This window comes from Vigna radiata, chromosome 1 (assembly GCF_000741045.1).
Source record: "Vigna radiata var. radiata cultivar VC1973A chromosome 1, Vradiata_ver6, whole genome shotgun sequence".
NCBI lineage: Eukaryota > Viridiplantae > Streptophyta > Magnoliopsida > Fabales > Fabaceae > Vigna > Vigna radiata.
Genome location: NC_028351.1, coordinates 6611202 through 6624594, shown reverse-complemented (window position 1 = coordinate 6624594; position 13393 = coordinate 6611202). Strand labels below are relative to the sequence as shown.

Genomic DNA, 13393 nt, shown 5'->3' with positions numbered 1-13393 from the left:
TCAGTTTGGTTACATACTGTCATGTGATGAGCTTCCAGAAACACTAGACCAAACTAAAAACAAGTTTCTGTGAATAAAAAATAAGTGTAATAAACTTTAAACAACACATTACTAGTCTGTTTTGTTATATCTTAAATGTGGTTTTTCATATGCCCTCAAAAATTAAGTTTTGGTATTCCTATAGTAAGTTAAGAAGTAAACTTTAATTTTAATTCAATTTTAAAACTCACATGTAAGATGAGATTTATCTTCACTTATATATTTTAAATTAATTTTATCTTTAGTCAATGTAAAATTTCTAATATTAACGTTATAAGTAAGTGTGCTTTTTTATTTAAGTGATTTTGAAAGGTGCTGTATTTCATCTATTAGTATTCTTAGGTAAAAAGTATTATAAAAGGAGAAGCATAGCTTGTGAGTTGTCTCTGTGACTATTTTGACCATGGAAGAAACAAGTCGTATTAAAAGAGGTGAAACTTGGATCACATGTTGAAGGAGGAGAGAAGAAAAGGAGGAAACACAGATCACAAAATCAGAAATAGAAATGACAAGCTTTATTAGTGAATGTGATGAGGATTAGCCCAAGTTGGAGGAAAAGAATATGTATATAGATCCATGTGGGTGATTTATCATGAGTCATATAATAGGGTTGTTCATGCCACTAAAAATTTATGACAGGCAGACTTCTTTATACTATGCTCCAATCATATAAATTTACTTATCTTATTTGAGTTTATACAACTCAAGTAACAATTTCAAATTAAACGAATTAAAGTGTTAAATATTGTTAGAAATTCAAGCTTCATTCTTAGTTCCATTTTAAGCAGAAATGAAAAAGTTTCACATCAAGAAAGACTGATAAATTTAGGAAAATAATATTTTGACACCAATTTTTGGCACTATTTTGACACTGCACACGTGTCAAAACGTGGTTGGACAATTTCAAATTAAAAAAAGTGAGACAAAGGCATATTTGGAAGAAAAAAATCAAAGTTTTTTTTAAAATTTGAAATCGTCCAATCACATTTTGATACTTTGACACGTGTGCAGTGTCAAAATGGTGTCAAAAAATTGGTGTCAAAATATCATTTTCCGTAAATTTATTGTTTTTAAGGTTTTGGATAAAAAATTTTTGTGAATTACACTTGTCTCGTTAGGATTGTATCTCCAAAATTCTCTTTCATAGAGTCCAACTCTCTTATGGTTCTACCTTGTAGAGTCTGGTTTGTTTTCATGGTTTTGATCATGGGATGTATTCGTCTGAGTCCGGTGATTGGATCCAAATCACGGGCTCTGATACCATTATCGGGAAAAGTTTAACATAAATTTCTACATTGATAAGATATTGTTCGTTTTGGACCAAGTTCTTACAGATTTGTTTTTGGTACCACTCTATAAAGTCTCTTACCAATGAAGATATTTATATATATATATATATATATATATATATATATATATATATATATATATATATATATATATATATATAAACTCATGTCTAATCCTTCTTTTATTCCCTACGTGGGACTTTGTTTCTTAAAAAACACTATATTTGTAGGTGTTTATTACTTATATATTATTCTTCTACTCTAAAATTGAATATCTTAGAAATTTTGTGAGTTGTACATGAATTTTGAAGTGATTTTAGATTCTGAAAAGAAAAGGGAGAAATGAAATAAGTAATTGAGAGGTCTTAAGAGCAGAATGAGAAGGTGTGGACATGTGTGTTGTCCTGAGCTTGAATATATGATGGGACAAGAGGTCATGTATTGCATTGCATTATTGAAGTCCATGAGATAAGAAGCGTTTAGAAATTATTGAATCATTGAAAAACTGTGATAGATAAAGGCTCTTTTATCTACAGCTTGGTCCATGTGACAGTGGAAGGTTTCAATGGAAGCAGAAGGAGAATTTTGAAAAACAGATGCTAAGAGTTAAGTGATGTGTCAGGTATGCTAATCACGTCACCTTTTGTTTCTGCATGGATGAAAAATGCACAGTGAGTAGTCACTGCAATATATTGTTTTAATTCCATTAATGATATTCAAGATAAACTTAGATATATATTGTGATTAAGACAATGTAATGCTTCAGTTCATATAGTGAAAAAATCTTCAGGTATGTAATGATCATATATATATATATATATACAAGAATCTTAAATAATTATTAAAGATTTTTTTTTATTATTTGTATTAATAACTTAATGATCATTACATTTTTTTTTCTCTTGTAAAATCTGCAAATATGATAAAGAAAAGGAAATTAAAAAAAAAAAAAAAAAAAAAAAAACATGATGAAGACAATTAACAACTACATGGTGAGAGGCCACTTGTGTCTGCTTTAGCTTGGAAAGACAAAACATGTTGGTTTGTATTGACAGCATTTTGCATGAATTCATGAAACACACCTTTAATCTTATCATTACATAATTCTTTTTATTAAATCTTTAAATGAATTATAACTTAATATTTTTTACGAAGTTAATGATGCAACATAATAATTTATTAATACATACTTTTTTAATTTTAGATTTAATTACTCTTTGGTCTTAACTTTTGTCTAAAAATTTAAACTTGTACTTCAATTTCTTTTAGTTTTAATTTGGTTCTAGAAAAATTAATGTAATTAAATTATTTTCATTAATTAGTATTGTATAAATTATTCAAATTGTAATTTTTTTAATTATTTTAAATTTTCTTTTCGAAAATTTTGTTGTGTTATTTTTAAGTTGTATCACGTGTATTATTAATGTGACGTCATAATGGCATGTGTAAAATCCTAATTTATTCTTTATATTTGTTTAAAATATATTGTTTATCACATAAGATATTTAAGAATGTTCGCAATTAAGTCCAAGTTCTTAACTTGTTTTTATTTACAAGATAACTCTATTTTAATTTAAAAATTCCTTTCAATAACTAGGCAACCTTAATAATTTAAAATATACTTTTACATTAAAAAATTAGTTACTTATATAAATAACTTTCATAAAAATTATAAACATTAGTTCTTTTTAATGATATTCTAAAGTTCCTCAACATTAAAAATCAATTTAACCAAAAAAAAAGGTGTTAGACGAGACTGATAAACAGCAGTTTATGTTAGAGAACTTTTTTGCCAAATGTTTGTTTCACAATAAGATCATGAAACTTTTATCACTGAAATTCAAACAACTGTCACAGTAATAATGTAGCATGTTTCTGGATTTCTAGAGACTCAAAATCATTATTTGTACAAAATTCATTAATTCAAAAGCTTTCAAAGTATGATTTTTAGTTTTGAAAAATTAAACCAAACATACTCATATTAACAATAATTGTAAATAACACACACACACACATATATATATATATATATATATATATATATATATATATATATATATATTATAATTGTGCCTTTGTTACTTTCTATGTATTATATATTGTCTATTGTGTCAAAAGTGAACCTAAGCTGATTTAGATTGAAAGTTAAGTAAAGTTAATTTAGGTTGAAGGTTTAGTCATGTTAACTTGGGTTGAAGGTTGAATTATGTTGGTCAGGACCAAAGGTCGATTTAAGTCAAATCTAGGTCAAACAACAAATGTCAAAGGATAATTAACCTAAACTGAAGGTCAAGACCAATTGACCCAAGTTAAAAGTTGACAAGATTCAGTATGGGACAACAAGCTAACTTGAGTCAACCTTCGATCCGGATCAATTCATCTCAACCTTTGACCCATATCTATACACTTCAACCTTTAGTGCAAGTTGGCTCAGTTTGGCCTTTGGTTCGAATAGACTCGATTTGACTTTCGACATGGATCGACTTAACTTAACCTTTTATCTGGACTAAAGGTCTTATATTTAAGAATTAATTAAAGTCTTTTAGTGGGATCAAACTCATTTTGACTTTAATCCTAACCATTTTAAAAAGATAGTTAAGAGAATCGGACTCTTTGAGAACTCTCATTGGACTATTTATTTTCTTTTACTCTTTTCAATTTTCATTTGAAATTTCCAATACAATCATATTTAATAAATTTAATTATTAAAAATTAAGAATGAATTTATTATCATCTTAATAAATAAATTTATGACTAATTTGACATAACAAATTTATATGTTTACACTTAATATATATTAGAATTAAGTCATGTTCAATATAGGATTGAATCTTTAAAGGTGTCTTGTATTGTAACATTAATTCATTAGTTATTTCTAACTTAAGCATATTTTCTTTCTTTAATTTTTGACAAATAGAAAGTTTTATGATTTCTTTTTTTTTTTCTTAAATACAATTTTTTTTATATAATCATTGTAAGGTGTCCAACTTAATGCACCACATGCTAGAAGATTCACCCTTCAAAACTTCATCATCATCATCATTTCTTTTAAGTTCCATTAGCTTATAGCATGAAATAAAAGTCTTGTGAGCATCATTTCTTTTTAGTTTCATTAGCTTAATAAAAGCCTTGTGAACTAGGACAAGCTCATGGGCTTATTTTTAAACGTTAAAAAGTATTAAAATTTTCAAATATCTTATTGGATATTTGACCAACATCAACCAGACTTGACCTTCTGCTCAAACAAAACGCCTCAACCTTCAATTCAGACTGACATGTCATGATTTTAGGATCTTCGGCCCGATTTGCCTAGCATTGACCTTTTGTTTGAAACAGAAAATCTTGATTTTCAACTTGGGTTAACTTGTCTCAACTTTCACCCAAGGTGGCTCGTCTCGATCATTGGGTCGAGGTAGGCCATCTTGACCTTCCGTCTAGCACAAGCCATTTCAAGCTTCAACTTGGAACATGCCATTTCGACCTTCGACTTAAGACAGACAATCTAGATCTACAACTTATCCGTCTCAACCTTTAGTCATGATTGTAACATCTCAACCTTCATCATGTGCCAACTCGTCTCGAACTTCGGCCTAGTCGACCCATCTTGACCTTCGACCCGTCTCGACCTTTGACTTAGTTCATTTATCACTACCTTCGACTTAGATCTAACTGTCTTCGCCTATAGTCCGGGCTGATCCATCTTGACCTTTAGCTTGTGCTAGCCTATCTCAACCTTTGGCCCAACCAACATGTCTCGACCTTCGATCTAGGTTAGCCTATCTCGACCTTTGGCCCAACCGACATGTCTCGACCCTTAGCCTGGACTAGTCATCTCAACCTTTTATCTAAGTTGGTCTGTCTCAACCTACATCTCGATTTATCTCGTTTATACTTTCGGCCTATCTCGACCTTTGGCACGATTGGCCCATCTTGACCTTTACTCATCTTAGCCTGTCTCGACCTTCAAACGGGGTCAACCATTCTCGACCTTGGTCGGCCCGTCTTGACCTTTATCACGATTCAGTCCATCTAGAACTTCGATCTGGCTTGGACTGTCTCGACCTTCGATCCAATCTCAACTTGGGGCCAATGACGACCCATATCGACATTCAGTCTGACCCATCTTGACCTTTGGTCATAATCGATTCATCTTGACCTTTGACCCAACTCGACCCGTTTCGACCTTCGACCTAGACCATTTGACCTTCAGGTCGAACCGACCTGTCTTGACCTTCGATCTGGATTTACCCTTCTAGACTTACGACTCGAGCAAGCCAGTCTATCTAAACCTTCGATTTAGACTAACCCCGTTTCGACATTTAACCTAAGCTAAAAGTGTTATTTTGAAGAGTTAATTGAACTCTTATAGTGAAGTCAAGCCCATGTTGACCTTAACTTTAACCTCTTTGAGAAGAGCTTTGAGGGCTAGGACTTTTTTTTGGATCCCATGATTTAGAGCCTCCTAAAAGGGAGATTTAATCAATGTTGGAGCAAGACTGGTCCATAGACCCAGCTCTATTAAAAACCACAACACAAAGGATATCCTATCTATATCTATCTATATTTCTATATCTATATATATAATATAAAAAAACAATGAACAGTGTTTCATTGATAGTATTGGACATTATTTGTTACAGACAAATGGTGATACTGTGTATCGAACATACAATGATTTACTCACGTAAAAAATGTAATAGTTGAAACTGGGAAACTGAAAAATGATGAATGCAATTTCTGATGAGCATACTCTAATTGTTGAGTTATTTAGATTCCCTCAGTGGCAAATGAACATAACAGGTACTGTGTAGCCTCATGTAACAAATCCAAAAGCTTATGTGCCTTTGTGCCACCACCATTACTTCTGACTTCAAATTTCTAGGATGTTGCATGCAGTTGGAAATTCTTTTTCCTATCAGAGACGGACACTTGGAGGTATCAACTACATGTGCAGCAGATATATAGGGCAATTTTAGATCTTAATCCTCACAATTTCAAACCACAATGGGGGATAACAGCGAAGTCCTTATGTAGAATCACCATGTCTGTTCTTCCATACGATTGGAGCCACCAGCATCCATACTGTCAAAAAAGGCAAAAACTTATTGGCTCAAGAAATTACACTATTAAGAGTCTCTCTCAGTTTAAAATTGTTCAAACTAGAAATTCAGTTTTGAAACTTTTTCATACATTCTTTGTTATAGGCTGAAATTCACAAACCTTGTGAGTCCCATTTCAAGTTAATAGGACTCATTCTCTATTCATATTCATTTCACCCCACAAGAAAAAATGTTGGAAATTCATTTGTAGAATTCCTCCTTTCTGATTATGGTTAGATAAAATTGAGATCGGATAATACTTACGATAAACACAAACTGCCAACCATTCATTTACTATTCTGACCCAGGCGCTGGTCCAGCCTATATCAATAGTCCATCTGCAGTAGAATACAGGTATTAAAGTTTATAACTTCTATTAAAGTTTTCTCTAAGAGAAGAAACAACTTCATATAAACCTACTAGCACCAATAAGTTAGCAATTAGGAAGTACTGTCAAAACGGACCATCCAATCCAACTCGCATAACAAAAATACAATTTTTTCAAATCCAACTTGATCCAAACCTGTGATGGGCCGAGTTGGCCCAGTGACCCGTTTTGACAGTTCTACAACTAGGTAAAAAATGATTATGTTGTGAGTGACAAAATTTTGGAATCATACTTTTTCATAGAATGGTGACTGTTCCACCCAATCAATAGCATTGCAAAGTACATTGCTCCTGTGGCAAAAACAAAATGGAAGAAGCCATAACCGTATGGAACATCATCTTCTGCTGGAGGATCACTCTTCCTGAACTGTAAGAATATCAATTAGATGTGCTTTGGAGAGAATCTGCTGTTAAAATAAAATTCAATATAGATCCTGTAACTAACCTGAAAGCATTTGGAATCTATGCCTGTGGAAAATGTTGCAACAACAAGCGCTAGTATTGCAACAACAAAGCTCTGCCAACAGTCAGTGTCAAATGTCAGACAATAAGAAGGTAAAGTGATATCATGTTTAGAAAATGAAATACTAGCAATTGTAACAAAAAATCAATTTTTTCATAAAAATGTGTTGATGTTACTCATTAATGTGAGAATATTTCAAATGAAATAGTAAATATTACGATGATGCTTTGCCAATCTGTTTTGGATTCAGATTCTGACTTTCTGATGCAATCAGCTCCCGCAGGTTCACTGCACACACAAATATGTTCTAAAGCTCAGATTCAACAGAAATGAAGACCATAGAAAGTTAGATGGATCACAAAGGCAATGGATGGAGAGAAATTAGGAGAAGAAAAAGTAAGACATGGTTTGATTTTACATCCATGTTTCCTTTAGTTGACAAAAATCTAGACATTTGAAGCTTCATGCATTACTCAGCTATATCAAATTATCTGTACAAATCCAAAAGTACAGAAAAAGATTGTAGTCCCTACCTTCTAATTGCACACCAGCAAAGAAAAACCACATAAAGCCCCATCAACCCTGGACTTAGAATGCCAGCATTCACCTAGTGAAAAACATAAATTCCACATAAAGTTATGATGGGAGATGAAGTAAGTTGATCAAGCAAAAGGCCTGCAAACAGTGCTTACTTTTGGGTGAAGAGATACACTTGTCATGAGTTGAAGAAGCACTAGGGTCCAAGTGATAAAGAAAATATTGAGGAGACAAGATGGTAGTGGTGCATACCAAAGGTACATCAAAATGATCCCCACCAAGCAGATAAAATACGAAACAGTTGCAAATAACATCACCTGGATTTGGCTGCAAAGAAATTGAAGATAAGTGTAAGCGTTTTAGGAAGTATTTTGAGCACTGCACAAGAATTCTGCAAACTGAATTACGAAAGAAGAATAGCACAGCTAATGTAATTACAATTTTCATACCATCTTTCTGCATATTTTTCAGAGCCAAAGCAATCAGTCAACCAATTAATGAAGCTGATTATGCTTATTAGTTGAATTAGGAGGAAAACCCTGAAAAACATAGAGAAAATTAAAACTTTCATAGATCAGTTCAAGACAAAAATATACTGCAATCATTTAGTTGAGGTAAAAAATAGACATACCCGGCACCAAAATGTGCAATCTCACCTGCCCCAAAAGAAATAACAAAGTGTTAAGAAAGATAATGAGTATATTTTTTTTATATCAAATAGGAAGCATTAACACTTGAAGGTTTTTTCAGAGACACAATTTACCAACCATAGAGCTCAATCAACTCAGAAGGGAGTAAAAATGGGAATATTGTCACAAGGATCAACAGAACAGTCTTGACTAACCACCATCCTGAGTGCCATTCATCTCTGCCTTCCTTCAATTTAGAAGTACCAGCAGTTGACCAAAACATTATCATATAAAACAACTGATCAAGAATTAAGGTTCAAAAACTGAGCATAAATATTGATTAATAATTGACCAGACCAGATTTCTTGCATATAAGTATTGAAACTTGAAAAGGATACAAAGCAACCCATGCTCACACGTAGAACACCATCTGCACCCAAACAGTCTTTTCCAACCTTGCATCCCTTTACACCTGAAGGTTCAATATATGTTAGAATTCAAGCTACTGGTGCCATAACAACATAATGCTAATAATTCATTTAATGTGGTGTTCTTGTTAAGCACAGTGACATTTATTGAAAGTCTCTAACTAAAAACTAATTCAAATTTCAAAGTTTTCGTCCACTTTTCCTTTTTTTAATGAGTCCATGCAAACTGTTCTAGTCTAAGAGTCCATGCAATTTCTGTCATATTCACAGTATTTCACTAGAGTTTCTTGTAATGTCAAGATGTGTGATGAGAAAAATGACACCTTGAAAACAGCTTAAAACCCTGCACGCGTTAGAAAAGAAAACAATCTTTCTATCATACACATGGCATGGACATGGCCAAAATTTGAAAGTAGCAACCAAAAATTAAATGTGATGGTGATGGAATGTGAAAGCTCACGAAGGGTTAAAGCAATCTCACCCTTGAGTTGAGTTAAAGCAGTAAGGCTTGAAAGTTCATCACGTGCAGCCCATGCCAACAGATTGGCCACTAGGAAGATCAAAGCATACACATATCTTGCCAACCAAGGGTTTGAAACATTTCTGAATTGACTATACCATGAAGAATCCTTCGACACTTCACACCTTTGGTTACTGCTGTTGCTTTCCCCTGTCTCCATCTTCTATCTAATTTTCAACAAATCAATGCAACACGGTGTGCATGAATGGATCACAGAGACAAAAAATATGATCCACACACTCCAATCAATATCTTCTAATCTTCTCCCCTGTACTGCAATGCATCAAAAGACTAAATGAAAATTCATCACATTCATCTAGACCTCGAATGAAACAGAACAAACAGTTAAATAAGAACCAACGATTAGCCTTCACTTAACCCTGAGAATAATAGTCGTTACAGTTGGTCCTACTAGTCATATATTCTTTTCATGCTCTGCATTATCTTACCTATCATCATAGACTAAATGCTAAACCCCAAAATTTCTGGTATGCCTACCATATCATTGAAATTCCCTTTATATAACTCTGAGAAAAATAGTCTAACCCTGAAAAAAAAAATTCAATAGAACATTCCTAGGTTCTATAAAGTCTTACCTGCACTACATCGAAATAGAAACCTCCACCATGTTCAAGTGAAAAACAGTATGTTTCACGAAAGCAGTGTTTTTTAAAGTTCGAAAACAATAAAAAAATTGTCTTTGGATTGTCATTTTAACCCCACCTTCTTAAGTGGCTAAAGATTAGGTTTTTCTTTTTCTTTTCGATTTTTATCAAAAGAAAAAAAAAAGCGAAAGAACTTTTTCACGTCATTTGCCGTAACTATCATGATATTGGGTTTCCCTTCGCAGTGTTAAGGAGATGTTTTGGATTAAAGAAATCAAGAGAAGGAGAAAAGAAAAGTGTAAAATTACCTTTTCATGGAAAAGAAGACATTTTTAGATTAAAAACTGTTAACCATATAATTTAAAAGTCGACCGTGCAATAAATAATCTCACCATCGTTACGAACATTTTTGAAGGAGAAATAATTTAATTAATCGGATATGTCAATTTTAAATAAAAAAAAAAACAAGTGGGGTGAGTAAAGAAATTAAAATTTGTCTCTTAAAAATCGAATAAAGAAAAATAAAGAACATAAATTTATAATTTTTCCTGAGAGATTTTCCACCTTAATAATGTCCAAAACAGCAGAACAATCTGAAGAAATATTCGTTTTCCCAAACCTCGAAGAAAGCGTCCAATTTTTCGTAAACTTCCCTTTGCGATTTTCTCATCAAACAAGAATCGATCAAACTTATGCGTTCATCAGTTCCATAAACATGTGTAAGTTTGTTACAAACTATAATCTATAATTTAAAGTAATATTTACATTATCATAAAATAACAATCACTCAAGAACGATAAAGATTCAACGAACACAACAGTAGAAACTCACTGAGAAAAAAATAAACAATACCAGGAAAATTTCTCTCTTTAAAAATTCATTCACAAAGTAGAATGCAAAACACGAAACCACGTAGCAGCAACTCTTATTTTCAAAGGCAAAAAGCATCAGAAACTAATGGAATTGTTAATTAACTGCCAGTTTCAAATGGGGTTCATCAAAAAATTTCTCAGAAAACAAACCAGGCTTAAAGTTTGATTTTTTACTATTTTTTTTCACGAAAAAAAAAATGGGGTTGATGAATACATGGGAATGAAAGAAATGAAGGAATATAATGAACAGTACCTGATGAAGATGATCAAAACCATGGGAGAAAAGAATCGATGAGGATGATGATGATGATGAAGTGGTAGTAGTATAAGGCAATAACATGGAGACAGAAGAATAAGAGTGTTGTTTCTTGAACAGGTTTTGATGATGATTATGTTCCATGACAATCTTTCTCTCTTTGTTCTTCTCTCATGAAGAAGAGACAGAAGAAAAGGAAAGAGTGAGAAAGAGAGAGAATAGATGGTGCAACATGTGTGTTGATGTTTGAGGGTTTAAAAATGATGATAAAGAACAATCAGAGACACTTAGAAATGTTGTGAGACAGCGACATACAGGTGGCGAGGTTGCTTTTCGGTGGTTTCTCTTTGCTTTTTGTTCTTCTTTTTCTTTTCTCCCGCCGTAAGCTCAAGCTTCATGCACTTTCTATCTTCTCTCTCTCTCCCAATAGCTTCCTTTCAAGCTAAAAACTATATATTCTTGCCCATACAAATCTCTTACTCATTTTATTCCCCCACTTCAATTAATTTTTCCACCACATATATATATGCATATTCTTTTCAACCGTATAAAAATCCACACTTTCAATCAATTATCATTATTATAACAATAATAATTAATGTAATAAAAACCAGCCATCTCATGGTATATAATTCATGATTGCATGAAGATATTACCAACACAAAAAATGTTTAGTCATCAACAAAATTTTATCCATAGAAATAAATTTATAATAAATTTGAATTATTAACAAATTTTATTGATTAATTTTAAAATTTTAGATACCAATTAATTCTATTAATAAAAAATTTCAATAAATTTTTTAATAGTATTAATTTTATTCATTAGTAAAAAATTTGTCGATAAAAATTATTAATAATTAAAAATATTTATTACCAAATTATAGTACAAGATTCTTTTCGTGTATACATATTTTATTATTCTTTCAATTTTTGTATTAATTCATTCATTCATTAAATTTTATTGGTAAAAATCATTTTAATTACAGAAAAATATTTATTCCAAATTTTTTATAGTATAATATTTTTTTTCAATTAATTATTAATATTTTAACACCTTAACTTTTGTGCTAATTAATTCATTCATTTATTTAAATTTTATTGATAAAAAAAATTGTTATATGAAAATATCTATCTCAATTTTGTTTCTAGTATAAGATTTTTTTTACCATTAATTATTCATATTTTAGTTTTTGTGTTAATTAATTAATTAATTTATTTAAATTTTACTGATAAAATTAATTTTAATTGTAAGGAAACATTTATTCAAAAGTTCTTTTCTTTTATGATATGAGATTTTCTTCACGGTATTTATTGACATTTTCTTACCCTTTTAATTTCTGGATTAATTAATTATATACTAGTCGATAATTACGGAGCAATATACCTTTTGATAACTATCAACATATTCATTTTTAAATAAATTCATCCTTCTATAATTATTGATAAATATATTTATCATATCAATCCATAATTGTCAAAATTATCGACAATTCTTTTCCATTGTTGATCTGTAAAAAAATAATAATTATCGATGAATTTTTAAATAAAAGATATACTTTGTAGTAGTTCACACAGTCTATTTTTAACGATATTTTTATCATTAAAATATTAACTTTTATATATGTAAATAGAAAAGATATTAAAAGATAAAATAATAAATGTAAAATGCGAGTTGAATTTGTTGGAATATTTTTGAATTGTTTCTTTAGTTGTTTTTTATTATTTTTGTACTGAACTTTCAAATACGCTAATAAACAATAGATTTTGATGTTTTAAATTAAAAAAATTCTTAACATATTAAAATAAGTGTATTTTGAAAAGTAAAACAAAAACAACAACAAAAAAATTGGACTTTTATCTAACATTTGGTGAAAAAATTAGTTATCTTCAATGATCTCATTTAAGATATTAAGAACTAATAGGTTAATTAGGTTTGTTTGTGATTCCATATTACATACTATTTATGTATGGACATCTCATCAATAATTTGGCACTATTCTTGCTTACATTTTATTCTTTTCTTTCTTGAAAAATTACAAAATTTTATATTTTTTAGACTATTTTACTTTTGTATTCTGTATCAAATGAATGTAAAAGTGTGTTGTTATATTATTAATCAAATAATTTTTTCTTTATTTTGGACATAAATTAAATAGTGAGAAAGTGGTTTTAGAATAGAGAAAAAGGAAGAGCATGTTGGCATGAAAGGTTGGTGAAATGAAGGTAGTAATGATGCATGTAACATCAATGTCTTAATTGAGTGTGAA

At 30.8% G+C, this 13393-nt stretch overlaps 1 protein-coding gene across 2 annotated transcripts; it reads right to left on the bottom strand.

The window, feature by feature from the left end:
• Window positions 1-5914: 5914 nt before the first annotated feature.
• LOC106773468 (probable serine incorporator) lies at window positions 5915-11633 on the bottom strand. Of its 2 annotated transcripts, XM_014660164.2 has the most exons (14): window positions 11440-11633; window positions 11122-11289; window positions 9353-9664; window positions 8842-8915; window positions 8582-8741; window positions 8446-8470; window positions 8264-8353; window positions 7970-8141; window positions 7811-7884; window positions 7496-7565; window positions 7260-7331; window positions 7048-7181; window positions 6692-6765; window positions 5915-6410 (listed from the first exon to the last, which is right to left on the bottom strand). In XM_014660164.2, the coding sequence occupies exons 3-14, from the start codon at window positions 9549-9551 to the stop codon at window positions 6355-6357; spliced, it is 1200 nt and encodes a 399-aa protein (XP_014515650.1). In that variant the 5' UTR covers window positions 9552-9664; window positions 11122-11289; window positions 11440-11633; the 3' UTR covers window positions 5915-6354. The 2 variants fall into 2 exon arrangements, with proteins under 2 accessions (XP_014515650.1, XP_014515647.1); XM_014660161.2 differs by having other exon boundaries at window positions 11122-11633.
• Between the last annotated feature and the right edge of the window lie 1760 nt (window positions 11634-13393).